General features: G+C 37.2%; 2 protein-coding genes and 1 non-coding gene across 5 annotated transcripts in view; 1 reads left to right on the top strand and 2 right to left on the bottom strand.

Moving 5' to 3' along the window:
- IFT81 (intraflagellar transport 81) overlaps nucleotides 1-25,542 on the bottom strand; it is a 222,572-nt gene that overhangs the window by 66,765 nt on the left and 130,265 nt on the right. For all 3 annotated transcript variants that reach the window (XM_070769526.1, XM_019977956.2, XM_019977957.2), the window contains 6 exons: nucleotides 22,056-22,145; nucleotides 19,394-19,459; nucleotides 18,969-19,079; nucleotides 17,803-17,887; nucleotides 11,291-11,454; nucleotides 9,931-10,026 (listed from right to left, as the gene is read on the bottom strand). In XM_070769526.1, coding sequence (XP_070625627.1) covers nucleotides 9,931-10,026; nucleotides 11,291-11,454; nucleotides 17,803-17,887; nucleotides 18,969-19,079; nucleotides 19,394-19,459; nucleotides 22,056-22,145 — 612 coding nt within the window. The remainder of the gene's footprint in view (nucleotides 1-9,930; nucleotides 10,027-11,290; nucleotides 11,455-17,802; nucleotides 17,888-18,968; nucleotides 19,080-19,393; nucleotides 19,460-22,055; nucleotides 22,146-25,542) is intronic.
- Nucleotides 9,629-9,700, top strand: TRNAW-CCA (transfer RNA tryptophan (anticodon CCA)). The gene has a single exon. It is a non-coding gene; the product is annotated as a tRNA-Trp (tRNA).
- LOC109571460 (small ribosomal subunit protein uS14-like) lies at nucleotides 22,371-22,702 on the bottom strand. Its single transcript, XM_070769534.1, has one exon. It carries the CDS (start codon nucleotides 22,653-22,655, stop codon nucleotides 22,485-22,487), a length of 171 nt encoding a protein of 56 aa, XP_070625635.1. The 5' UTR covers nucleotides 22,656-22,702; the 3' UTR covers nucleotides 22,371-22,484.

Genomic DNA, 25,542 nt, shown 5'->3' with positions numbered 1-25,542 from the left:
CTTGGGTGTGAAGGTATCCAATATGCTACTGGGGAAGAATGGAGAAGAATTACCAATAGACCCAGAATGAATGAAGAGGCTAGGCCAAGGCAGATATAACACTCAGTTGTGGATGTGTCTGCTGATGAAAGTAAAATCCAATGCTGCAAAGAACAGTACTGTATAGGAACCTGGAATGTTAGGTCCATGAATCAAGGAAAATTGGATGTGGTCAAGCAGGAGACAGTAAGAATACACATCGACGTCCTAGGAATCAGTGAACTAAAATTGACGGGAACGGGTGAATTTAATTCGGATGACCGTTATATCTACTACTGTGGGCAAGAATCCCATAGAAGAAATGGAGTAGCCCATATAGTCGACAAAAGAGTCAAAAATATGGTACTTAGGTGCAACATCAAAAATGACAGAATGATCTCTGTTTGTTTCCAAGGCAAGCCATTCAATATCACAGTAATTCAAGTCTCTGCCCCTACCACCGATGCTGAAGAAACTGAAGTTGATCAGCTCTATGAAGGCCTGGAAGATCTTCTAGAACTAACACCTAAAAAAGATATTCTATTCATCATCAGGGATTGGAATGTAAAAGTAGGAAGTCAAGATAAACCTGGAGTGACAGGCAAGCTTGGCCTTGGAGAACAAAATGAAGCAGGGCAAAGGTTAACTGAATTCTGCCAAGAGAATGCACAAGTCATAGCAAATATTTTTTTCAACAACACGAAAGACAACTTTACACATGGATACCACCAAATGGTCAATACCAAAATCAAATTGATTACATTCTTTGTAGACAAAGATGTAGGAGAAGCTGCATACAGTCAGCAAAACAAGACCTGGAGCTGACTGTGGCTCAGATCATCAGCTTCTCACAGCAAATTCAGGCTTAAACTAAAGAAAGCTGGGAAAAACACTAGGCCAGCCTTAAATCCATATGAATTCACAGTAGAGGTAACCAATAGATTCAAGGGACTAGATCTAGCTAACGATGTGCCTGAAGTCCGTAATATTGTACAGGAGGCGGTGAACAAAACCATCCCAAAGAAAAAGAAAAGCAAGAAGGCAAAGTGGTTATCTGAGGAGGCTTTACAAATAGCGGAAGAATGAAGAGAAGTGAAAAAGCAAGGGAGAGAGGGGAAAGGTACATTCAATTAAAATCAGAGTTCCAAAAAATAGCTAGAAGAGACAAGAAGGCCTTCTTCGATGAACAATGCTTAATAATAGAAGGAAACAACAAAAGAGGAAAGATTAGAGATCTCCTCAGGAAAATTGGGAACATCAAGGAAGAATTCCACCCAAAGATGGGCACAATAAAGGGTAAAAATGGTAGAGACCGAGTAGATGCTGAAGAGATCAAGAAGAGATGAAAAGAATCCATCGAAGAGCTGTATAAAAAAGATCTTAATGAACTGGATTACTATGATGGTGTGGTTAGTCACCCAGAGCCAGACATTCTGGAGTGTGAAGTCAAGTGGACCTTAAGAAGCACTGCTGTTAATAAAGCTGCTGCTGCTACTGCTGCTAAGTCGCTTCAGTCATGTCTAACTCTGTGCAACCCCATAGACAGCAGCCCACCAGGCTCCCCCATCCCTGGGATTCTCCAGGCAAGAACACTGGAGTGGGTTGCCATTTCCTTCTCCAATGTGTGAAAGTGAAATCACTCAGTCGTGTCCAACTCTTAGCGACCCCATGGACTGCAGCCTACCAGGCTCCTCTGTCCATGGGATTTTCCAGGCAAGAGTACTGGAGTGGGTTGCCATAAAGCTAGTAGATGCAATGAAATTCCAGCAGAACTATTCAAACCCCTAAAGGATGATGCCATCAAGGTTTGGCATTCATTGCAGAACAATGCCTGCAATATAGCTGCTGCCATTCCCTAAGGACAAAGGGATGGGAAAATGTAGGATGCTGGCCCCAGATAGCTGTGTTAGTTGCTCAGTCATGTCCAACTCTTGGCGACCCTATGGACTGTAACCCACCAGGCTCCTCTGTCCATGGAATTCTTCAGCCAAGAATACTGAAATGGGTTGCTATTCCCTTCTCCAGGGGATCTTCCTGACCCAAGGAGCGAATCTGGGTCTCCTGCATTGCAGACAGATTCTTTACCATCTGAGCCACCAGGGAAGCCCTTGGCATTCATTATGTTAGCAAATCTGGAAGACCCAGCAGGAGCCACAGGACTAGAAAAGGTCAATCCTCTCACCCCAATTCTCAAGAAGAGTAGTACCAAAGAATGTGCTAACCATCAGACAATTGCACTCATTTCCCATGGTAATAAGGTCATGCTTAAAATCTTGCATGCTAGGCTTCAGCATTACGTGAACCAAAAACTTCCAGATGTCCAAGCTGGGTTTAGAAAAGGAAGAGGAACTAAAGATCAAATTCACTGGATTATAGAAAAAGCAAGGGAATTTCAGAAAAACATCTATCTCTGTTTCACTGACTGAGCTGAAGCCTTTGACTATGTAGATCATGACAAACTGTGGGAAAAAAAGAAAGTTCTTAGAGAGATGGGAATACCAGACCATCTCCCCTGTCTCCTGAGAAATCTGTATGCAGATCAAGAAGCAACAGTTAGAACCCTGTATGAAATAAATGATTGGTTCAAGATTGAGAAAGGAGTACAACAGGTCTGTCTGCTGTCACCTTGTTTGTTTAATCTATTTCTTGTGAGCACATCACAAGAAGTGCTGGGCTGGATGAGTTACAAGCTGGAATCAAGACAGGCAGGAGAAACATCAATAACCTCAGATATGCACATGATACCACTCTAATGGCAGAAAGCAAAGAGGAACTAAAGAGCTTCTTGATGAGGGTGAAGGCGGAAAATGAATGAGCCAGCTTAAGACTAAATATTAAAAAAACTAAGATCATGGTATACAGCCCCATTACTGCATGGCAAACAGAAGAGGAAAAGGTGGAAGTAGTGACAGATTTCCTCTTCTTGGGCTCCAAAATAACTGCAGATGGTGACTGCAGCCATGAAATCAGAAGACACGTACTTCTTGGCAGGAAAGCAATGATAAACCTAGAGAGAGCGTTGAAAAGCAGAGACATTACTCTGCCAACAAAGGTCCATATAGTCAAGGCTATGGTCTTCCCAGTGGTCACATTTGGTTGTGAGAGCTGGACCGTAAAGAAGACAGAATGCCAAAGAACTATGATGCCTTCAAACTATGGTGCTGGAGAAGACTCCTGAAAATCCCGTGGATAGTAAGATCAAACCAGTGAATCTTAAGGGAGATCAACTCTGAATATTCACTGGAAGGACTGATGCTGAAGCAAAAGCTCCAGTATTTTGGTCATCTGATGCATACAGACGACTGATTGGAAGTCTCTGATGCTGGGAAAGATTGAGGGCAGAAGAACAGGGCATCAGAGGATGAGATGCAATGAACATGAGCTTGGGCAAACTCTGGGAGATGCTGAGGGACAGGGAGGCCTGGCGTGCTACAGTCCATGGGGTCACAAAGAGTCAGACATAACTGGGCGACTAAACAACAACAATAATATACACATATATGTATATTTATATATGTATCTGGCTGCACCACATGGCTTGTGGGATCTTATCTTCCCTGCTGCTGCTAAGTCACTTCAGTCATGTCCGACTCTGTGCAACCCCATAGACGGCAGCCCACCAAGGCCCCGCTGTCCCTGGGATTCTCTAGGCAAGAACACTGGAGTGGGTTGCCATTTCCTTCTACCAGGGGTTGAACCTGGGCCCCGGCAGCGAAAGCACCAAGTTCAAACCACTCCACACCGCCATGAGGGAATCCCCTGCAATGTGCATTAAATAGCAACCTTAAAGCATTTTGGAAGGCAAAATATAGAATATATCAGCAGAGAAACAGAAATGCAATAGTAATAAAAAAAATATTAAAATCTTGTCAACTAACACTGAAATGCTAATGAAAATATCTTCTAGGTAAACCCAGAAGCTAACACTAAGTCTGCTGTTTTTCTGTATGGTTGGTTTCCTTTCACAGGAATAAAACAAGAATGCTTTATTCCCAAAACTACAATACAGATCATCCTATCTAAATTCAATATCCATACTTTTAAAATAAAATGTTAAAATACTTATTATATTTGGGGCATTCTAATAAATGAAATGCAGATTGAAAATTAAACATCTGATTCACCAGAATTATGCAAATGTTTACACAACCCAGATGGCTGCTCTTAGCCATAAACGCAGCATTTATGGATAATGTAGCATTAGCAACTTGTGGGGGATTTCCTTAAATGAACCACGACTGTACTAGTTTAAGAAAGACATTAGCCAAACTGTCTTCTCCAGTGAAATAGTACAAATATTTTTATCAAACAAATTTTATAAGAGAGGGAAATCTTTAGTGCAAACCCTTTAAACAATTCTCCGTTTAAAAAATGAAAATACACATGATATGAAAATACAGATGTTCAACCTTGCTTATAGTAAGATTATGTGAAAAGATGATCAAACTTATTTATAGTAAGATAAATAAACATTAAAACTATCATAAAATGCCATTTCTTATCTACAAGGATAGCAAAAATCTAAAAGTTTGACAACATACTCTACTGGTGAGGCTGTAAGGAAATAGGCACTCTCATATACTGCCACAGGGATGTAAAATGCTAAAACCCTATGAAAAGAAATTTGGCAATATCTAGCAAACTCACATACGCAATTACTGTTTGATGTAGCAATCTCACTTCTGAGACTATATCCCAAAGACACACTGACAAAAAATGCAAAGACATAAACAAAAAGCTATTTATTGATGTATGATTGGCAACAGCACAAGAATGGCAACAACCCAAATGTTCATCAACTGGGGACTGGTTGAATAAACTGTGATATACCCACTCCATACCCAATGGAGTATGTCTGTGAACAGAAATAAGCATCCACTACAGTGGATACAAAAAGGACAGATAATAACAAGTGTTGGTACAAATGTGGAGAAATCAGAACCTTCATACACTGTTGGTGGCAATGTAAAGTGGTATAGCTTCTTTGGAAAGTAGTCTGGCATTTCCTCAAAATGTTACAGACAGAATTATCATTGAACCAACAATTGCACTCCTACAAGTATACTCATGAGACATGAAAATTTATTTTCAAACAAAAACCTGTATAAGAATATTCCTACCAGCATTATTTATAATAGCCAAAAAAGTAGGGACAACCCAAACGCTCATTAACTGACGAACAGAAAAACAAAATGTGATATATCTGTATAATGGAATACTATTCAGTAATAAAAAGGTTTAAGCATGTAGAAATACATGTTAACAACATGAAGCGAAAGTGTCAGTTGTTCAGTCATGTCCGACTCTTTGGAACCCTATCGACTGTAGCCTGCCATGCTCCTCTGCCTGTGGAAGTCTCCAGGCAAGAATACTGGACTAGGTTGCCATTCCCTTCCCTAGGGTATCTTCCTGACCCAGAGATCGAACCCTGTCTCCTACACAGAAGGAAATTCTTTGCTGTCTGAGTCACCATACATGAAGGAACTTTAAAAACAGTATGTTAAGTATAAGAAGCCAGTCACAAAGGACGACATATCATATGATTCCATTTATATGAAATGTCCACAACAGGGAAATTTACACAGCTAGTTTGGTCTTTTGTAGTTGACTGGGGCTGAGGATGTGGGGGAAAATGGGAAGTGACTGCTAATGGGTTCAGGGTTTCTTTTTTGACATGATAAAAATGTTCTAAAATTGATTGGGTAATGGTTGTACAGCTCTGATACTAAATATCATTGAATTTACACCTTAAAAGGGTGAATTGTATAGTATATGAATTGTATCTCAACAAAGTTATAAAGGAATAAAGATTATTCTACTATACTATTCAACAGCATATATCGAGAAAAAAAGCACTGTGAACAAAAGTGTGTATAATATGCTCTTCTTCCTCTAAGGTTGGAAATATATGAATATATGTATATATAATATTATTTTTAGTGTAATAATAAACTTGTGTGTAACATATGGACTAAAGCAAATGATGAATAATGTTGATGTCATTAGGGGATTTGGTTCCCAGGAGAATAGACAACCCTGCACTTTCAAGACACAGATTCCAGTGTCTAGTCATGGGTCAATTTAAAAGGATGAAGAATATCCACAGTTGGTCACACTACAGGAGGCCAGGGACCATCACATTAAAGTGGGTGGGGCTTTTCCTTCCAGAGTAAACAAGTGGGAAGAGGGGTTTACTGTGGGATGTCATAAACCACAGAGAGATTAACCTAATCATTCTGGCTCTTTTCCACACTCTATCCTACAGGACAAACATCCTCTAAGCAGTCAGTGAAAGAGTGCTTAGAAAAGAATCATAATAATTACCCAATATTTTCTGGATAGAGCTTTATATACTCTTCTACATATTTCTTTCACTCTAAAGTTGTTCTCTGAGGAGCCGATGTCTTATTCCAATCATGAGCTGTGCTTCTCTGCTCTGATATGAGGCCATCTACTCAGCATGAATGAATATCGTGGAATTTAGTCTTATTCAGAGAAGCTATATCAAAAAGACTGCTCGCCATAAATAATTGAGCAAGACTGCTTTTCTATAAACAAATATTGGTCAGAATAGTCCTGTCTGACAGCAAAGTAAAGATAAAAAAGAGGCTGGCCTAACTTCAACTCCTCTATACTCCAGGGAATGGCAAAATACCAACTAGAAAGTATTCTTAAAAAAAAACAACCTGTTCAAGTTTCTAGTTCTAATATATAGGAAATACAGGACACAGAGGAACATTTTAAAAGGACACCATTCAGTTGCAATCAGCAAAACATCAACTATGGGAAATGCTATAGGAAAAGTAAATTTCTTCAATAAAAAATTACAAAAAATTATTAAATAAATGGATAAATAAGGAAGGAAGAGAGTCTATAGATTAAGAGAGATTTAAACATCAAACAAATGCAATGTATAAATCCTGTATGGATCCTACTTAAAAAAAGCAACTAAAAAAAAAAAGAAAAGAAAAAGAGATCAGGAAATCTGAACATGGACTGGATATTTGCCAGTATTAAGGAATTATTAAAAATTTTAAATATGGTATGTTGTTAAGCTTTTTAAAAGCTTTTATTTTTTAGAGATACATTCTGAAATATTTACATGTGAAATAATATGAAATCTTATATTTATTTCAAATAATCCAGATGCGGCTGCGGGCTATGATGGAATAAGAATGGCCATAATAGCTATAGCTGAAGGACACACAAGGATTTATTTAGACTATTTTCTCTACCTTTGTATATGATCAAATTTTTCCATTATAAAAAGGTTTTCCAAAAATTCTAGCATCCTTGAATAATGCTTTGTTATGTAGCTCAGTATTTTCAAATTGGCTGTCATTTGAATCTTCTGTCTAGCAATACATAACAAAATATATATCCTCATGATTTAATACTTCTGTATAAAATGATAAATGCCTTAGCTCTAAAATTTAATTTATTCTGTATTATTTCAAGCTAACTTTAAACCTGAAAAAGTATATTGCCTTTAGTTCATTAGGACTTTCCTTGTGGCTCAAGCAGTAAAGAATCTGCCTACATTGTAGGAGACACCTAGGTTCAATCCCTGGATTGGGAAGATCCCTGGAGAAGGGCATGGCAACTCACTCCAGTATTCTTGCTTGGAGAATTCCATGGACAGAGGAGCCTGGTGGGCTACAGTCCATGGGATCACTGAGTCGGACACGACTAAGCTGCTAACACTTTGACTTTAGTTCATCAAAGATTTTAAATATTTATTTCTATCACTTGAGGTAAGCATTCACATAAAAAAATCATATTTCACGCTCTCTCCACAGTTGGCAGATACTGAGGAAGCTGACAAAAAAGATCTTCACGACTCAGATAATCACGATGGTGTGATCACTCACCTAGAGCCAGACATCCTGGAATGTGAAGTCAAGTGGGCCTTAGAAAGCATCACTACAAACAAAGCTAGTGGAGGTGATAGAATTCCAGTTGAGCTATTTCAAATCCTGAAAGATGATGCTGTGAAAGTGGTGCACTCAATATGCCAGCAAATTTGGAAAACTCAGCAGTGGCCACACGACTGGAAAAGGTCAGTTTTCATTCCAATCCCAAAGGCAATGCCAAAGAATGCTCAAACTACCGCACAACTGCACTAATCTCACACGCTAGTAATGCTCAAAATTCTCCAAGCCACGCTTCAGCAATATGTGAACCGTGAACTTCCAGTTGTTCAAGCTGGTTTTAGAAAAGGCAGAGGAACCAGAGACCAAATTGCCAACATCTGCTGTATCATTGAAAAAGCAAGAGAGTTCAAGAAAAACATCTATTTCTGCTTTATTGACTATGCCAAAGCCTTTGACTGTGTGGATCACAATAAACTGTGGAAAATTCTGAAAGAGATGGGAATACCAGACTACCTGACCTGCCTCTTGAGAAATTTGTATGCAGGTCAGGAAGCAACAGTTAGAACTAGACATGGAACAACAGACTGGTTCCAAATAGGAAAAGGAGTACATCAAGGTTGTATATTGTCACCCTGCTTATTTAACTTCTATACAGAGTACATCATGAGAAACGCTGGGCTGGAAGAAGCACAAGCTGGAATCAAGATTGCTGGGAGAAATATCAATAACCTCAGTTATGCAGATGACACCACCCTTATGGCAGAAAGTGATGAGGAACTAAAGGGCCTCTTGATGAAGGTGAAAGAGGAGAGTGGAAAAAGTTGGCTTAAAGCTCAACATTCAGAAAACTAAGATCATGGCATCTGGTCTCATCACTTCATGGGAAATAGATGGGGAAACAGTGTCAGACTTTATTTTGGGGGGCTCCCAAATCACTGCAGATGGTGATTGCAGCCATGAAATTAAAAGATGCTTACTCCTTGGAAGGAAAGTTATGACCAACCTAGATAGCATATTCAAAAGCAGAGACATTACTTTGCCAACAAAGGTCCGTCTAGTCAAGGCTATGGTTTTTCCAGTGGTCATGTATGGATGTGAGAGTTGGACTGTGAAGAAGGCTGAACGCCGAAGAATTGATGCTCTTGAACCGTGGTGTTGGAGAAGACTCTTGAGAGTCCCTTGGACTGCAAGGAGATCCAACCATTCCATTCTGAAGGAGATCAGCCCTGGGATTTCTTTGGAAGGACTGATGCTAAAGCTGAAACTCCAGTACTTTGGCCACCTCACGCGAAGAGTTGACTCATTGGAAAAGACTCTGATGCTGGGAGGGGTTGGGGGCAGGAGGAGAAGGGGACAACAGAGGATGAGATGGCTGGATGGCATCACTGACTCTATGGGCGTGAGTCTGAGTGAACTCCAGGAGTTGGTGATAGACAGGGAGGCCTGGTGTGCTGCAATTCATGGGGTCGCAAAGAGTCGGACATGACTGAGCGACTGAACTGAACTGAACTGAGGAAGCTGAGCATTATCAGATATATCAGATTTCAGACTTGAACATGCATCTTTGTGGCATTTCCAGAAATTCTCTGATTTAATCTGGAGATTAACAATGACAGAAGAACATTTATTCTTTACTTCCTTCTCATTTTAAGACTATATGTTTATGAAGATATTCACCAACAAGATTACAGATCAAAGTATGTGAGCCAAAAAGAGTGGTCTTATGTGTGTTAGCTTCCCTGGTGGCTCAGAGGTTAAAGTGTCTGCCTCCAATGCAGGAGACCCGGGTTCGATCCCTGGGTCGGGAAGATTCCTTGGAGAAGGAACTGGTAACCCATTCCAGTATTCTTGCCTGGAGAATCCCATGGACAGAGAAGCCTAGTAGGCTACAGTCCACTGGGTCACTAAGAGTCGGACACGACTGAGCGACTTCACTTCACTTAAGTGTATTGTTGGGCTTCCCTGGTAGCTCAGACAATAAAGAATCCACCTGCAATGCAGGAGACATGGGTTTGTAAGTCAAAAAGAGAGGTCTTACCTGTTGCCTATATAGTGACAGTTTGCCTTCAATTGGTTCATTTCTCATCATTTTCTTTTCAATCAGCTGATTGATCTGTGTGTTTATTTCATTTATCTAAAACAGTATGAAAATAAAAAAGGTTAAAACTATGGCTATGATTACCTAAATTAAGGGACATCTGGTCAATCAAAGCTTTGAATTGACAGTTGTTATTATCAGTGATTTTGATAGGAGGATCAGTCCTATTAATACCATTGATGGGTTGTTACAATTACTTTGAGACAATCTGCATTTCATGGTTCATGCTACATATTTACAGAATTGGATTAGTTACATGGATTTTACCATCCATGTCTAAATTATCCTATTCTACATGAAGTATTTAAATTATTTTGAAAGACAATTTCTAAAAATCTGAAGTTATCCCTTCACCTAGGCTGTGACTTTTCAAGTAATTAAGTGATAAAACAGATCTGGACTAACATTACCCAGGGATTTAGTACAAGGAATTTATGAATCCAGCTGAGAGTTGACTTGAATGACATCTAAAAACGCTTTCTGTTCGAATGAATGATCTGTGATTCTATAACAGCTGTCATTTATCCCGTTCATTAATCTAAACTTTTCTCAAATGTAATAAAACTGAATAAAGGCAACAGAAGCATATAGTCCTATAAGTTTTTTTTAAATTATATGACTTTCAGTATAACTATCCTTTGAAAAGACTAGAATTTTCCTGCTAATCCTATAACATTAAATTTAAGCCAAATCTGAGTTGGACAACTAATTTCTATACATAAATTAAAAGAATTATCTATTTAACTGCAGTGGCTATTAAGCCTATTAATGTCAAAATCCTTCAATCAATTTTCATGATATTTAATTATTATTTAAATAAATAAACACTTGATTAGTATTTTACTTTTAAGAAACAAAAATGCTATGATATTAGGTTTCAATGAACATTACAAGAAAGTTTAATAATTCCAAAGCAGGTATAAAAAGCTAATAAAAAACATTAGCTTTAAGTACAAAATTGCTATATTATTTTTGGAAATAAAAAGTAATCATTTAAAATATTTTTTAAAATTTGTCATCTAAATTATTATATTATAAACATATAAACCTATGAGTCAACCATATGCATTAATTTATTTCTCCAAGTTACCCAGTTTCCTAATCAGTTGTGGATTAAGAAACAACATAATGTGTTATAATTTCTCATAAAGAACAATTCCTTATAAGAGCTGTCAACTCTTAGCACAGGTTAATTTCAGAGTCAAGAGCAGAACACTATAGAAGCAGTTCACATAATTTTCATGGGACTGGAGATGAGATAAAATTGGGAGCTTATAAAAAAAAGGTGATTGTTACTTACTTTAGATTCAAGTTCAAGAAGATCAGAATGGCCCATAGCAGGCTCTGAACCCACTTTTTGTAAAAAATGTAATTCTTTTTTCTTGTTCTCTAATTCTTTAGGAAATTTTTCAGTTACCATATATGAATTAAACTTTATCTCCTCCTCTAGCCTCTTCATTAAACCTATGAAAATTAAATAAGCGATTATTCAGCCCAACAGAGTAGGTACAGTGATGCTTTCTACATTTTAAAACATAAAACCTGGAGAGAGTAGGTCTGATTCTGTGACCCCATGGACTGTAGCCCACAGGCTCCTCTGTCCAAGGAATTTTCCAGGAAAGAATACTGCAGTGGGCTGCCATTACAGAACAATAAAGGATTGGCCACTGAAACTTTTTGAGGTTAATCAGAATGATAATAAAGGACAATTTACATAGAAGAATATTTAAATTACAGAAAAAGTAATATTATGATATTCCCAAATTACTATCTAATTCTTTTATACTCCACATTATGCAAAAATAACGTTTACAGAGCCAAATATATTGCTGGATCATATTTTGTCTTCTATGTATTTAAGGAACCCATGAACCAAATGACAACACAAATGAAATCTAATCCAGCTTACTTCCTCTGTAAGTAATCATTTATTCTTTTTCTTTTGCAGTACTTATGCAATTTATATTTCTATTCTAATACTTCAGTAATAATAACAGTAATAATATATCGTAATTTTTAGGTTTAAACTAATGAAGACATTATTAAAGGTACAAGTTAAATTTTGAAAAAGAGAAATTATCTACATTCATAAACATTTTCAGTTTTCCACATTTGGTAGTTTTGATTTCACAAAGTATTAAGTTTACAGTTAAGTGACAACTTAAATTATATTTTTAAGATTTGATAGTTTTCTTATTCTGGCAGAGAGCACAATTGTACACATACACAGATTTTCAGTGAATAATGATTTTGTTATAAATTCCCAGCCTCAAGAGCTTTAAAAAGTTTATTTCAGATCTTTCCATTACACATCTACAAATTCTGGCTTGACTTTTTAAAACACTGGATTTCCGGTTTAAGTAATCTACGTACGTAGATTGCATAATAAATTTGGACCAAAGCCTTAAAATTATTTTTAGTTTTCCTGAGCTAACCATGTATTAATGGGTAAAAATTTATTAATGGCAAATTCATGAGTTTTCCATTCATCCCTACAATTTCCCATCTCTTTTTTTAGGGACTGGGGAATGGAAGGGAAGAGAGTGTTTCATGAATCACTATAATTAGGCAATCGTTCCTATATGGTTTCCAATTAACTCTACACCCTGGCTTCTTTGGGTGTTAGATGACCAGTTTTTCCATCTTCAAGTTCTTAAAACATACCACATATAATCCAGAGATGCAAGAAATAAAGTCTAAAATGTTTTTAAAAGATTTTAAATTCTTAAATATTATTTTGCCTGTTAAAAAAGTTCCTAATTCTAGAAAATACAAACTAATCTATAGTAACAGAAAGCAGGTCAATGGTTGTCTGAGGAGGGTGAGAGGGACAGGAATGAGACATTACAAAGGAAATGCTTTACAGTGATGGATATAGCAATATTTATATTTTGATTAAGGTGATAGTTTCATCAGGGTACACATATGTCAATACTTAACAAGTGTATACTCTAAACATTTGCAGTTTATAATATATCCATTTAACCTCAGTAAAGCTGAGATAAGGTCAACATAAAAACAGTTTCTGTCACATTTTAAATCCTTCTCTTAAAAATTTTAACTTATACTTTGAAAAGTGGGCATATTTCTAAGCAGTTTTAAAAAAATTATCTTTCAAAATCCTGGTGAACATGTATATGTATGGCTGAGTCCCCTCACTGTTCACCTGAAACTACCACAACATTGTAAATTGACTATACCCCAATACAAAACAAAAAGTTCGATAAAAACATGCTGATGAGATAAATATAAGGTCACTAAGATCTCAGCAAACATTGTGATTAAAAACCCTCTGAAAACATCTTGCTGATCCTTTTACAACTGAATAAGAAGCTTCTTTTATATAACAAATCTCAGGAATATGTAGAATATAAAGATTAATTAACTTCAGTGAATGTTTTATAATATGGCTGTTGCTCGGAAAAAATACAAATTACGCTGTGACACTAAAAATACTTTCATGTTATTTAAGCAAATAGAATTTTTTTGTAAGCCATTTTTTGTTACTAAAATATTTAGATGGACCTTATTAAACTAAATACCTGAAGCAATTGAACATCTGTTTAATTTACTCTTTTCCTAGTCTGCTGAATATAATCCTTAAGACTCTGCTTCCCAGAAAAATGTCAACAAAGCAGGGACTGAACTTCCTGCTCCCCATTCCCTGTCAACCCACAAAAAACACATATTGCACAAATAATACCTTATTTCAATATTTTTAGCAGTTCTTTCTTCTTTGATTCCCCTCCTACCTGTGGAAAAGATAATTTCCTTCCTATGCAGGGTTACGGTCTCTACTTCCTCCTCCCAACTATTTAACAGATTATTTACTAAATGCTTACTGTGCAAATCTGTGTGCTAAGGCCTGAAAATAGAATAATTATGACTTCGTGACTAGCCCAGAGTTTAGCTGAGTCAGTCAGGTATGCCAACAATTAACATGTTATGGTAACTGCTATAGAACATTCAATGACATACCTGGGATACAATGGGAGCACACAGGAAAGGTTGCTACCGGTTCTCACCTTTTCCTCCCAAATCTTCACATCTTCCTTGGTCTGACCGACTCCTCAGTAATGTAAACACCACTACACCACTACCGTCCCTCAATCTATGCACAGATTTCTCAATCATTCCCACACTCCCTCCCTTGCCTTCTTTTCAAAGACAAGCAGTCAGAATAAGCCTGGCCTTTTATCTCTACTTCCTCCATCATCTGCTCAGCCCACAGCATTGTTGTTTCAGTCACTGTGCTTTAGCATGGAATGTCTTCCATTCCTCCACCTCTGCAGCATTAAGTTACTCAATCACCACACCTCCAGGAAGCCATTTGACTCTGTGTGAGAGTAGCTCAGACGGTAAAGAACCTGCCTGCAATGCGGGAGACCCAGGTTCAATCCCTGGGTTGGGAAGATCCCCTGGAGGAGGGCATGGCAACCCACTCCAGTATTCTTGTCCAGAGAATTCCATGAACAGAGAAGCCTGGCGGGTAACAGTCCATGGGGTTGCAAAGAGTCGGCATGACTGAGCAACTAACAGACGTGCTGGAGTTTGGTGTGCTTTGCCTCTTTGTTTTCATCGAAGCTGGCTCCATCAGTTTATTTGTCATGCTACATTATCATTGTCTACTGCTTGTCATTTCACCATTAGCCTGTGAGCACTTTAACAGACATAGCTTTCCTTTCTATTCCCAGTACTTAGCACAGTACTGGACATGGAGCAGATGTTCAATAAACACTGAATTAATGGACTGGTTCTGAGCCAATTATTTCTATTACTACTTAGCAATACAATTGATTTTATTATTTAGCAGAATCTACTAAACCATCTCAAGAGATGCCCCCAAAGAGAACAAATTTTATTTGTCCATTTTATTACTAAATATGTATTTCCTGACCTCAAAATTCTATTTAGTCTATAAAGCCAAAGCAAAATAAAGTCTATCTGCTCAAATAAAAAATGAAATATTACTAACACTATAAATACCTTTGGATATTCTTAGTTACCAGAATTAAACCATAATAGCATGAAATATTTAACCTAATAAAATTGAGGATAACAGACACTGGAGAAACACATGTTCAAGCTAACATTTTAAATTGTAGTAAACTGTGCTGATCAATAAGTTATTTTTCTGCTTACTAAATCTTTCAATTCTTCTACACATTGCTTTCCTTTTCAAAAATTCACTATTAATTGTAAGTTCTAAAAATTTCTTAGCAAAGATAGACTATGCAAACAAATTTTTTGTTGATATTCATTTTTTTAAACAGATTATTTTATTTATTTACCTTACAATATTGTATTGGTTTTGCCATACATTTTTAAATGTGTATAATTTAATGAATTTCTTTTGAAGATTTATCTTAATTTTTTACACTAAAGATGTGAAGGAACCTACATCAAATCCAGAGAACATATACTAAAAAGTTATACTGTATACTGTACTAAGGAGTAAAAAAGCACTAAAAATTATTTTCTTTTGTCCTAAACATTCTCCTAAAAAGTGAAAACCTAGTGAATAAAGAATCAAATGATGCCAACAACTTCATGCACAGCAACTTCCAGGTATTGCTTGAATCTGAATTTATGACTGAGAGGAGTGAGAGATTTCATATGGTTAAACAACTCAGTTGTGTCCCAGGCTCCTCTGTCCATGGAATTCTCCAGACAATAATATTGGAGTGGGTAGCCACTGCCTTCTCCAGGTGATCTTCCCAATCCAGGGATCCAGGGATCCAAACTCCTGCATTACAGGCAGATTATTTACCATCTGAGCTACCAGGGAAGCCCAAGAGATTCTATGGAAAGTCATTAATTAACATGTATTAACCATACATTTTATGGGGAATACTATAGTGGTTTCTTACATATCAATTACATGTGCCATATTTCTTTGATTTTAAGATGCAATTAATTATAAGACATCAACTAAATTAACAAATACCTTGTGAAATGTATACATAAAGTGCAAGATATACCCCAACTGCAAAAACAATTAAAATGTTAAAGATCATGTGTCTAGAATCAAGGAAGTACTATATTATCTCTTTAACAGATTTACTGAGATATAATTTACCATATAGCCATAAAATTCATCTACTTAAAGCATACGCTCAATGGCTTTTAGTATATTCACAGAATTGTATGACTACCACAATCAATTTTACACCATCTCAATCAGGTTTCAAAAGAAGCCTCTATACCCACTAGCAGTCTCCTATCCCCGTCACCCACCCACCAACCAACACAGTTGTCCTCGCCTATAATTCCCCAGCCCTAGGCACTCATCATTGATTTCTGTCTCTATGTATTTGCTTATTCTGGAAATTTCATACAAATGGGGTCACATAATAAGTTGTCTTTGTTTCACTTAGGATGATTTGAGAGTTCATCCATATTGTAGCATGTATCAATACTTCATTCCTTTTATTGTTGAATAAAATTCCATTGTATGGTTATGCTATAATTTGTTTATTCATTCATCAGTTTAGGGACATTGGTATTGTTTTTATATTTGGCTATTATGAAAAGACCCTGATGCTGGCAAAGATTGAAGGCAAGAGGAGAACCAAGAGCAGCAGAGGATGAGATGGTTAGATAGCATCACTGATTCAGTGGATATGAATTTGAGCAAACTCCAGGAGAAAGTGAAGGACAGGGAAGCCTGCGTGCTGCAGTCCATAGCAAAGAGCTGGACATGACTTTGCAACTGAACAACATTATGAACAATGTTGCTATGAACATGTGTGTACAAGTTTTTGTGTGGACATATGTTTTCAACTCTTTTGGGTAGATATCCAGGAATAAAATTGCTGAATCACATGGTAACTCTAGGTTTAACATTTCGAGGAACTGCCGAACTATTTTCCAAAGTAGATGAATCATTTTACATTTCCACCAGCACTGTATGCAGGTTCCAATTTCTTCACAACCTTGTCAACACTTGTTATTGACTGTCTTTTTTATTATAGTCATTCTATGTATTATATATTAGAGTAGAATGTTTCCTAGAACGCTTGAAAAATATCCTCCAAGAGCTGGATATTTACATTGAAATATTTCTCCAGTACAAATGAGAATTTTTTACTGCTCTGTCAGTTTACATCATCTCCCTTCTGATGAACAAAAACCTAGGATGGTTTTAAAAATGCCTAGGATGGGTTTGGTGGTATAATCTGGGATTGCTGTTCAGTCGCTCAGTCATGTCCAACTCTTTGCAGCCCCATGGACCGCAGCACGCCAGGCTTCCCTGTCCTTCACTATCTCCCAGAGTTTGCTCAAACTCATGTTCATTAAGTCGATGATGCCGTCCACCCATTTCATCCTCTGTTGCCCCCTTCTTCTCCTGCCATCCATCCTCTATATAAAGCTAATGTGATAACAGAGCCAGAGATACCCATTTCATTGGCACAACCCAAAATATGAAAAGCACTCAGTTTTAAGGCTCTAGCATTTTATTCTTTTTCTTTATAGCCCTGGCTATAAAATGATATTTACACTTTTTCTGTCCAACTTTTTCATAGCATCCATTCTAAGTATTTTATACATTCACACACCAGAGAGCCTCCCTCCACCATGGTTTCCACTACCTTCACTCTCTGACAAAACACTGAAAGGGAATTAAAAGACCCTAGGTGAACACTTAAGGGTGTCTTCACCAGGCTGTCCCTTACTAGCTAGGAAATGATGCCCCAAAATGCTGACCTATCGCTTGAGAATAATCAATTCCCATTAGTAAGGAAGACTACTGATTCAAACTAATATTCTCACTAATATGATCACCTATATCATACAGTAATTTCCACTTACTTTCAGGTGTCGCATCTGCTGCTGCATGTCGCATACTTTTCAGCTGGTTTTGTATTCTTTGCAGTCTCTGCACTGCATGAAATAGCTTTAAAATACAATTACATCTATTACTTGCTTATTCTGCTGAAACCTACCATTTATATAGACAAGCAATGAAAAATACAAGTTCTACATAATTCTTATAAAGAAAATAAATAATAACTAAGAAATTACTAAGCTAAGCCAAAAATGTAACTGGTTTGCTCAATACATTTTCAAGTAAAACTTAAAAAGCTTTCAGAAATGTTTTATTTAGTTATTTGTTGAATTTGGTGATCAAGGAAAAATGCATGTTAAAGAAATATTTGTACTAGGCTTTTCTGTTAAAACATGGTTTTCTCAATTCCAAGGAATGCTAACATTCTCAGAAATGATGTTTGAGAATCAGAAAGTGAAGCTAAGTAACCATTCAGGACACAGGCAAATGCAGCTTACTGCAGTAATATTATGATGCCAAGCCAAGATCCAGAAGAGCCAAAAACCTAAACTGCCCATTTAGTAGGAAATGAAGCTGATTTGAAATATCATTCTAATACACAAGTCCACTCAGTTTTAAGATAGATTTTTAATAAAATAAAATAAATACTTTCTGGCCAAATTATTTTTTTCTTTAAGGCAAAATCTAAAAATGTGGAGTATATGTGATTTTGAGTCTTTTCATGATTTGCTTATTTGCCACTGGAGGAAAACATAAAAAATACCATGATTCATGGAATAAAATAGACATTCTCATACAGTCTGAATCTTAAGACACCCTTTAGGGCTGCCGTCTATGGGGTCGCACAGAGTCGGACACGACTGAAGTGACCCAGCAGCAGAGATTCTAGAAGTTCTATTAACAGTTAATCTTACTGCTTAACATTACAATGGATATTCTGTAATGCTGGAACAACATGAGTTAAGCACAGCCCAAGAGATAGTGCATAGATACGCATGAAGAATAGAAACCCAAAAGATGGTTTTGTTTTTGCTGTTGGTGCTGTGCAATACTCTTAAAAAGAGTATTTCATCATGTTAACAAAGGGAAACAGGAACGTCCTCAATTCTAAAAATCTTCCTCTTAGCACTTGAATGATCAGAAGGAACTATTTCTTTCATCATGACAATATAAACTTTTATGTGGGTACCTGATTTTTTTGTTCCTGTTTCTGTTGTGCAAGAAATTCTTCTCTCTCTTTCTCAACTCGAAGTTGCCTTGCTATTTTCAGCATCCTCTGATGATTCTGAACTGTCTCCACCTACAGTAAGGGAATAAGTAGTATATGTTACTGTCAGATTTAAGAGAGACATTAGCATGTCATGTGACTCAGACATTCACTTATCATTTCCTTTTGGTAAACAGCATTCCCTAGAGATGACACTAAAGTTTCAAACTCCAGGTCCTTGAAAGCTTTGGGCTACTGCCTAGGGAGATTCCCTTTCCGTTCATGTTATTTGACTCCCTCTTCAGATGTACACTTATGCCTTGCTTAATCTTTACTTGCAATTCCTAATTCTTTGCAAGTTCTTGGGACTGAGGGTCAAAGTTTTACAGTGCTAATTCTTGCCTTACCCTTTTCTTCAAACGTTCAACTCTCTTAATAAGCTGATCCTTTTCTTCCTCCATTGCACTGATATCCTAAAAAGCAGTCAAGAAGACATTATAAGAAAAAATATTCTTTGTCTGTAGAATTCAGATAAGGTTTTTATATGATTACACATTTAGCACTTCCATCACTTATAACCAGAGCAGTAAGAAACAAAGATCCTCTTTTGGAAGAAGTGCATTTCTATTTACCACCTGCCCTTCCTCTCCAGGGTTCTTTATGCAGAGTAATTTATTTGGTAGCTTGGTATTCATTTAGAAAAGCAACAGGTTATAAAATAGTAAGGTGAAGCTGCCAACCAGCCCATTTGTGTTCTAATTCCAATATGGACACACGGTTTGTCAAAAACCTTTTATAATGGATAGTGTGCAGGTCTAAAATCATGAGCAACAGCTGCTGACGTCCCATGTGCTCTGTTAAACACCAGACTTTATATTCTGTCAGTTTTCCAGGGAAATTATTTTTAAGGCTATGGTGTTTTCAATATATAAATTTGTGTCTGGTTTTGTCAATTAACCAATTCCCTTTCTAAAAATAAAAGATTTCAAAAAAAAAAAATTCCACCAGCTCCACAATATTTTCTAGTGAAAACAAAACAAGCAAAAAAATCCTTGCTAAACCCCAAAAACTAACAGGCTAACTCTCACAGTAATAATGAAAGGAAAAATACACATGGTGGTCAGGATTGCCAGGATCTGGGGAAACAGGGACTGTTACTATTGGTGATATTGCACTGAAGAATAATTTCAAAAGTCTTAAAATAAATGTACATACCTTGTGGATCAGTAATTTTACCCATGGGAATCTATAAGGATTCTCATAGATGCTAATTATATCTAAAATTTGGAAATGACCCAAATGTCTAAGGACTACTAAGTGAATTATGGCACAACACAATGAAAGTTACTAAAAATTATTCAGAAAAATGTTGGATAACATGAGAAGAAGTCATGATACGGCATTACTTGAAAGCAGACTATGACATTTATATATAATACAATACCAAGAAAAAAGTTTACATATAGTCACTAAAATCGCAGTAAAAGTTACCACAAGACCAAGAGATTTTAAGTGAATTAGTTTCTATTTTTTGCTTAATCGTATTTCCTTACAAAGAATATATTCAAAAACACTCTGGTAATAATTAATAAAATTAAAATCACAGACTCTAGGTTATTTTATCATTTCTGGTTACTCACATGGCATAATGGAGGAACAGTAGATGGGTATCTATCACCCTTATTCCATACTTCGTGATAAGTATCTACTTATGGGTCTTTCTTTTCTATTAGATGTGACCTCATCTTTCATTTCTAATACAGTCAATAAACTCTTACTGGAGACATACTACATGCAGGGGACTGGGGATATTGTGGTAAATAAGATATATAGACATGGTCCTCGCCCTCACAGAGTTTAAAATGTCTGGGAAGACAGACATTAAAATAATTGTAAGTACAATGAGTGTTATAAAACAAAAAGAATTGGGGTGAACTAATCCATCTAGAGAATCAGGGAAGGGCCTCCCTGAGGAAGCAACTTCTAATGATTCTTGTTTGAGAAGATAAAGATGTTATTTCTAAAAATATAAAATTCAAGAAAGCGAGAATTAGCAATTTTCTAGAGAAAGAACTTATATGTCTGGTGAGCGTACAAAAATATTTTTTGGAGAACACTAAATAACATGCATCAAGAAAGACATAAAAATCCTCATATGCTTTCTACTTCTAGAAATTTATTCTAAGGAAATAATCACAGATAGCCCAAAATAAATTTATGTAGAAGATAAATTATAGCATTATCTATAATAGCAAATTATGAAAACAAAACACCAAAAACTGTAAAACTATCCATACCATAGAATACTATTTACTCATTGAAAATCACATTGTAGAAAGATAACAATGGGAATATATTCACAATGCAATGATTAAAAAAACAAGATACAAATAATTATGTATAGTGTGATCCCAAATACATACATACATACATACACACACACACACAAAATCCAAAAGGATATAGTGCAACAAATGTTAACAATTAGATTTTTTTCCTTCTATTTTTCTTTCTTCTATGACACAGACTTCATATATATATGTGTGTGTGTGTTTGTATACACATATATATTAGATAAAGACCCAAAACATAATTACTTTTAATCCATGGCAGTGATCTATACGGGCTTCCCTGGTGGCTCAGTGGTAAAGAATCTGCCTGCCAATTCAGGAGACTTGGGTTTGATCTGTGGATTGGGAAGATCCCCAGGAAGAGGACATGGTAATCCACTCTAGTATTCTTGCCTGGGAAATCCGATGGACAGAGGAGCCTGGTGGGCTCTGGTCCATGGGGTTGCAAAAAGGTCGGACATGACTTAGTGACTGAACAACAACAAAGTGCTCTATATAACAATAGTATATAATATATATATATAATATATATATATAGTATATAATAACATAAGAATTAACTACGAATTAACCCTGGCCTCATTAATTTCTTCGGTAAAGAATCAGCAAAGGTCCTACAAAAGAAAATTTGCCATTTGCTATCATTAGTTTCTATAGTCTTAAGACATTCTGAATTTAATTCAAATCCCCACCAAAATCATTATTGTTTTTTCTTTACCCTTCTTATTTCTGCTGTAGAAAATCCGGATATCTTGAGCTGCTCACATTCTTTATGCAAAGTTTTAAAGGCTTCCATCAAATCTTCATACTAAAAGAACAAGTTAAAAAATTATAAACTGACTAGATCCAGTAGGTTTCCTTAATCAGGTCATCTACTAACTTATAGTTATTATTTAATCAGTATATAACACCATTAAAATATATCCTTAAATATTCATACGGGACACAAAAATTTTGGTGTATATAATCTGGCCTCTAAAGACTTCCCTGATTACTTTCCTAACCAACACTCCATATGCCAGCTATGTCGACCTTCTTTATTTTTTTTTTTTTTTGAAGTTTTGAAAACTTTTATTTTATATACAAAGAGCTAGTATTATTTCCACCTAAGGTTGATGTGCTGGATGAGCCATCTAAGGAAGTTTGGTTAGTCCAACTTAATGAAGCCGATGTCCTTCTCATACTGGTGGAAACACTGGCGGCACATATTGAGGCCGTATTTCCGGATCAGACCATGCCGGTTTGAGCAGACCCGGCAAGAGCGAGAACCCTGGCCGAACTTTCTCGGATGGCTCCAGTAGAGCTGCTGGTGACCCATGTTGCCTTCTCGGCTGCAATGAAGTAAAAGGGCTTGACCTTCTTTAAATTCCTGGTATAGTCCACTTTCACTTTACACATCCTATTCCATCCACATCACTTTACACACCCTATTCCGTCTGAGAACAACACTCTATGACTCCCTCATCCCTTTCCTGGATAACTTACTCATCCTTCAGATCTCAGTATCCCCAAAGAAGCCTTCTTTAGCCCTGTACCTATTCTATACGAGTACCATGATATCAGAGTAAATATCATATAAACTTGTAATTGCTAGTTACTTATCTGATCTGACTGTGGCTCAGATCATGAACTCCTTATTCAGACTTAAATTGAAGAAAGTAGGGAAAACCACTAGATCATTCAAGTATGACCTAAATCAAATTCCTTATGATTATACAGTGGAGGGGTATCTTCCCTGGTGGCTCAGAGGATAAAGCATCTGCCTGCAATGCAGGAGACCCGGGTTCGATCCCTGGGTTGAAAGATTCCCTGGAAAAGGAAATGGCAACCCACTCCAGTATTCTTGCCTGGAGAATCCCATGGAAAGAGGAGCCTGGCAGGCTACAGTCCACGGGGTCGCAAAGAGTCAGACACGACTGAGCAACTTCACTTCATTTTACTTCACTTCATACAGTGGAAGTGAGAAATAGATTTAAGGGACTAGATCTGATAGATAGAGTGCCTGATGAACTATGGATGGAGGTTCGTGACATTGTATAGGAGACAGTGATCAAGACCATCCCCATGGAAAAGAAATGCAAAAAGACAAAATGCTGTCAGGGGAGGCCTTACAAATAGCTGTGAAAAGAAGAGAAGCAAAAAGCAAAGCAGAAAAGGAAAGATATAAGCATCTGAATGCAGAGTTCCAAAGAATAGCAAGGAGAGATAAGAAAGCCTTCCTCAGTGATCAATGCAAAGAAATAGAGGAAAACAACAGAATGGAAAAGACTAGAGATCTCTTCAAGAAAATTATAGATACCAAGGGAACATTTCATGCAAAGATGGGCTCAATAAAGGACAGAAATGGTATGGACCTAACAGAAGCAGAAGATATTAAAAAGAGGTGGCAAGAATACACAGAATAACTGTACAAAAAAGAGCTTCATGACCCAGATAATCACAATGGTGTGATCACTCACCTAGAGCCAGACATCCTGGAATGTGAAGTCAAGTGGGCCTTAGAAAGCATCACTACAAACAAAGCTAGTGGAGGTGATGGAATTCCAGTTGAGCTATTTCAGATCCTGAAAGATGATGCTGTGAAAGTGCTGCACTCAATATGCCAGCAAATTTGGAACTCAGCAGTGGCCACAGGACTGGAAAAGGTCAGTTTCATTCCAATCCCAAAGAAAGGCAATGCCAAAGAATGCTCAAACTACCACACAATTGCACTCATCTCACACACTAGTAAAGTAATGCTCAAAATTCTCCAAGCCACGCTTCAGCAATGTGTGAACCGTGAACTTCCAGATGTTCAAGCTGGTTTTAGAAAAGGCAGAGGAACCAGAGACCAAATTGCCAACATCTGCTGGATCATGGAGAAAGCAAGAGAGTTCCAGAAAAACATCTACTTCTGCTTTATTGACTATGCCAAAGCCTTTGACTGTGTGGATCACAATAAACTGTGGAAAATTCTGAAACAGATGGGAATACCAGACTACCTGACCTGCCTCTTGAGAAACCTATATGCAGGTCAAGAAGCAACAGTTAGAACAGGACATGGAACAACAGACTGGTTCCAAATAGGAAAAGGAGTATGTCAAGGCTGTATATTGTCACCCTGCTTATTTAACTTCTATACAGAGTACATCATGAGAAACGCTGGGCTGGAAGAAGCACAAGCTGGAATCAAGATTTCCGGGAGAAATATCAATAACCTCAGATATGCAGATGACACCACCCTTATGGCAGAAAGTGATGAGGAACTAAAGGGCCTCTTGATGAAGGTGAAAGAGGAGAGTGAAAAAGTTGGCTTAAAGCTCAACATTCAGAAAACTAAGATCATGGCATCTGGTCCCATCACTTCATGGGAAATGGATGGGGAAGCAGTGGATACAGTGTCAGACTTTATGTTTTGGGCCTCCAAAATCACTGCAGATGGTGATTGCAGCCATGAAATTAAAAGACACTTACTCCTTGGAAGGAAAGTTATGACCAACCTAGATAGCATATTCAAAAGCAGAGACATTACTTTGCCAACAAAGGTCCGTCTGGTCAAGGCTATGGTTTTTCCAGTGGTCATGTATGGATGTGAGAGTTGGACTGTGAAGAAAGCTGAGTGTCAAGGAATTGATGCTTTTGAACTGTGGTGTTGAAGAAGACTCTTGAGAGTTCCTTGGACTGCAAGGAGATCCAACCAGTCCATTCTGAAGGAGATCAGTCCTGGGTGTTCCTTGGAAGGACTGATGATAAAGCTGAAACTCCAATATTTTGGCCACCTCATGTGAAGAGTTGACTCATTGGAAAAGACCCTGATGCTGGAAGGGATTGGGGGCAGGAGGAGAAGGGGACAACAGAGGATGAGATGGCTGGATGGCATCACCAACTCGATGGACGTGAATTTGGGTGAACTCCGGGAGTTGGTGATGGACAGGGAGGCCTGGCATGCTGCGATTCACGGGGTCGCAAAGAGTTGGACACAACTGAGCGACTGAACTATCTGTCTCCACCTTTGGACACTGACAGTCAGGAGGATAAGAATCATATTACTTGTGGAGGCTTTTGTATCCCTAGGGCCTAGCATCGTACTTAACCAATACAGGTGTTCAATAAAAAAGCAGTTAAAGGAATGAAAAAAGTCACAACTCTTACCCCCAAATTTTTTAAAATAGGTTTTTTTGTGGATAGTGACAGAAAATTAATATTTTTTCTTGACATATATTCTG

This window comes from Bos indicus, chromosome 17 (assembly GCF_029378745.1).
Source record: "Bos indicus isolate NIAB-ARS_2022 breed Sahiwal x Tharparkar chromosome 17, NIAB-ARS_B.indTharparkar_mat_pri_1.0, whole genome shotgun sequence".
Classification (NCBI taxonomy): domain Eukaryota; kingdom Metazoa; phylum Chordata; class Mammalia; order Artiodactyla; family Bovidae; genus Bos; species Bos indicus.
The sequence above is the reverse complement of the archived record's forward strand: the minus strand, read 5'-3'. Positions and strand labels throughout refer to the sequence as shown.

Excerpts from the sequence above, each read along its gene's own strand:
- LOC109571460 (XM_070769534.1), bottom strand. The coding sequence starts at position 22,655 with ATGGGTCACCAGCAGCTCTACTGGAGCCATCCGAGAAAGTTCGGCCAG.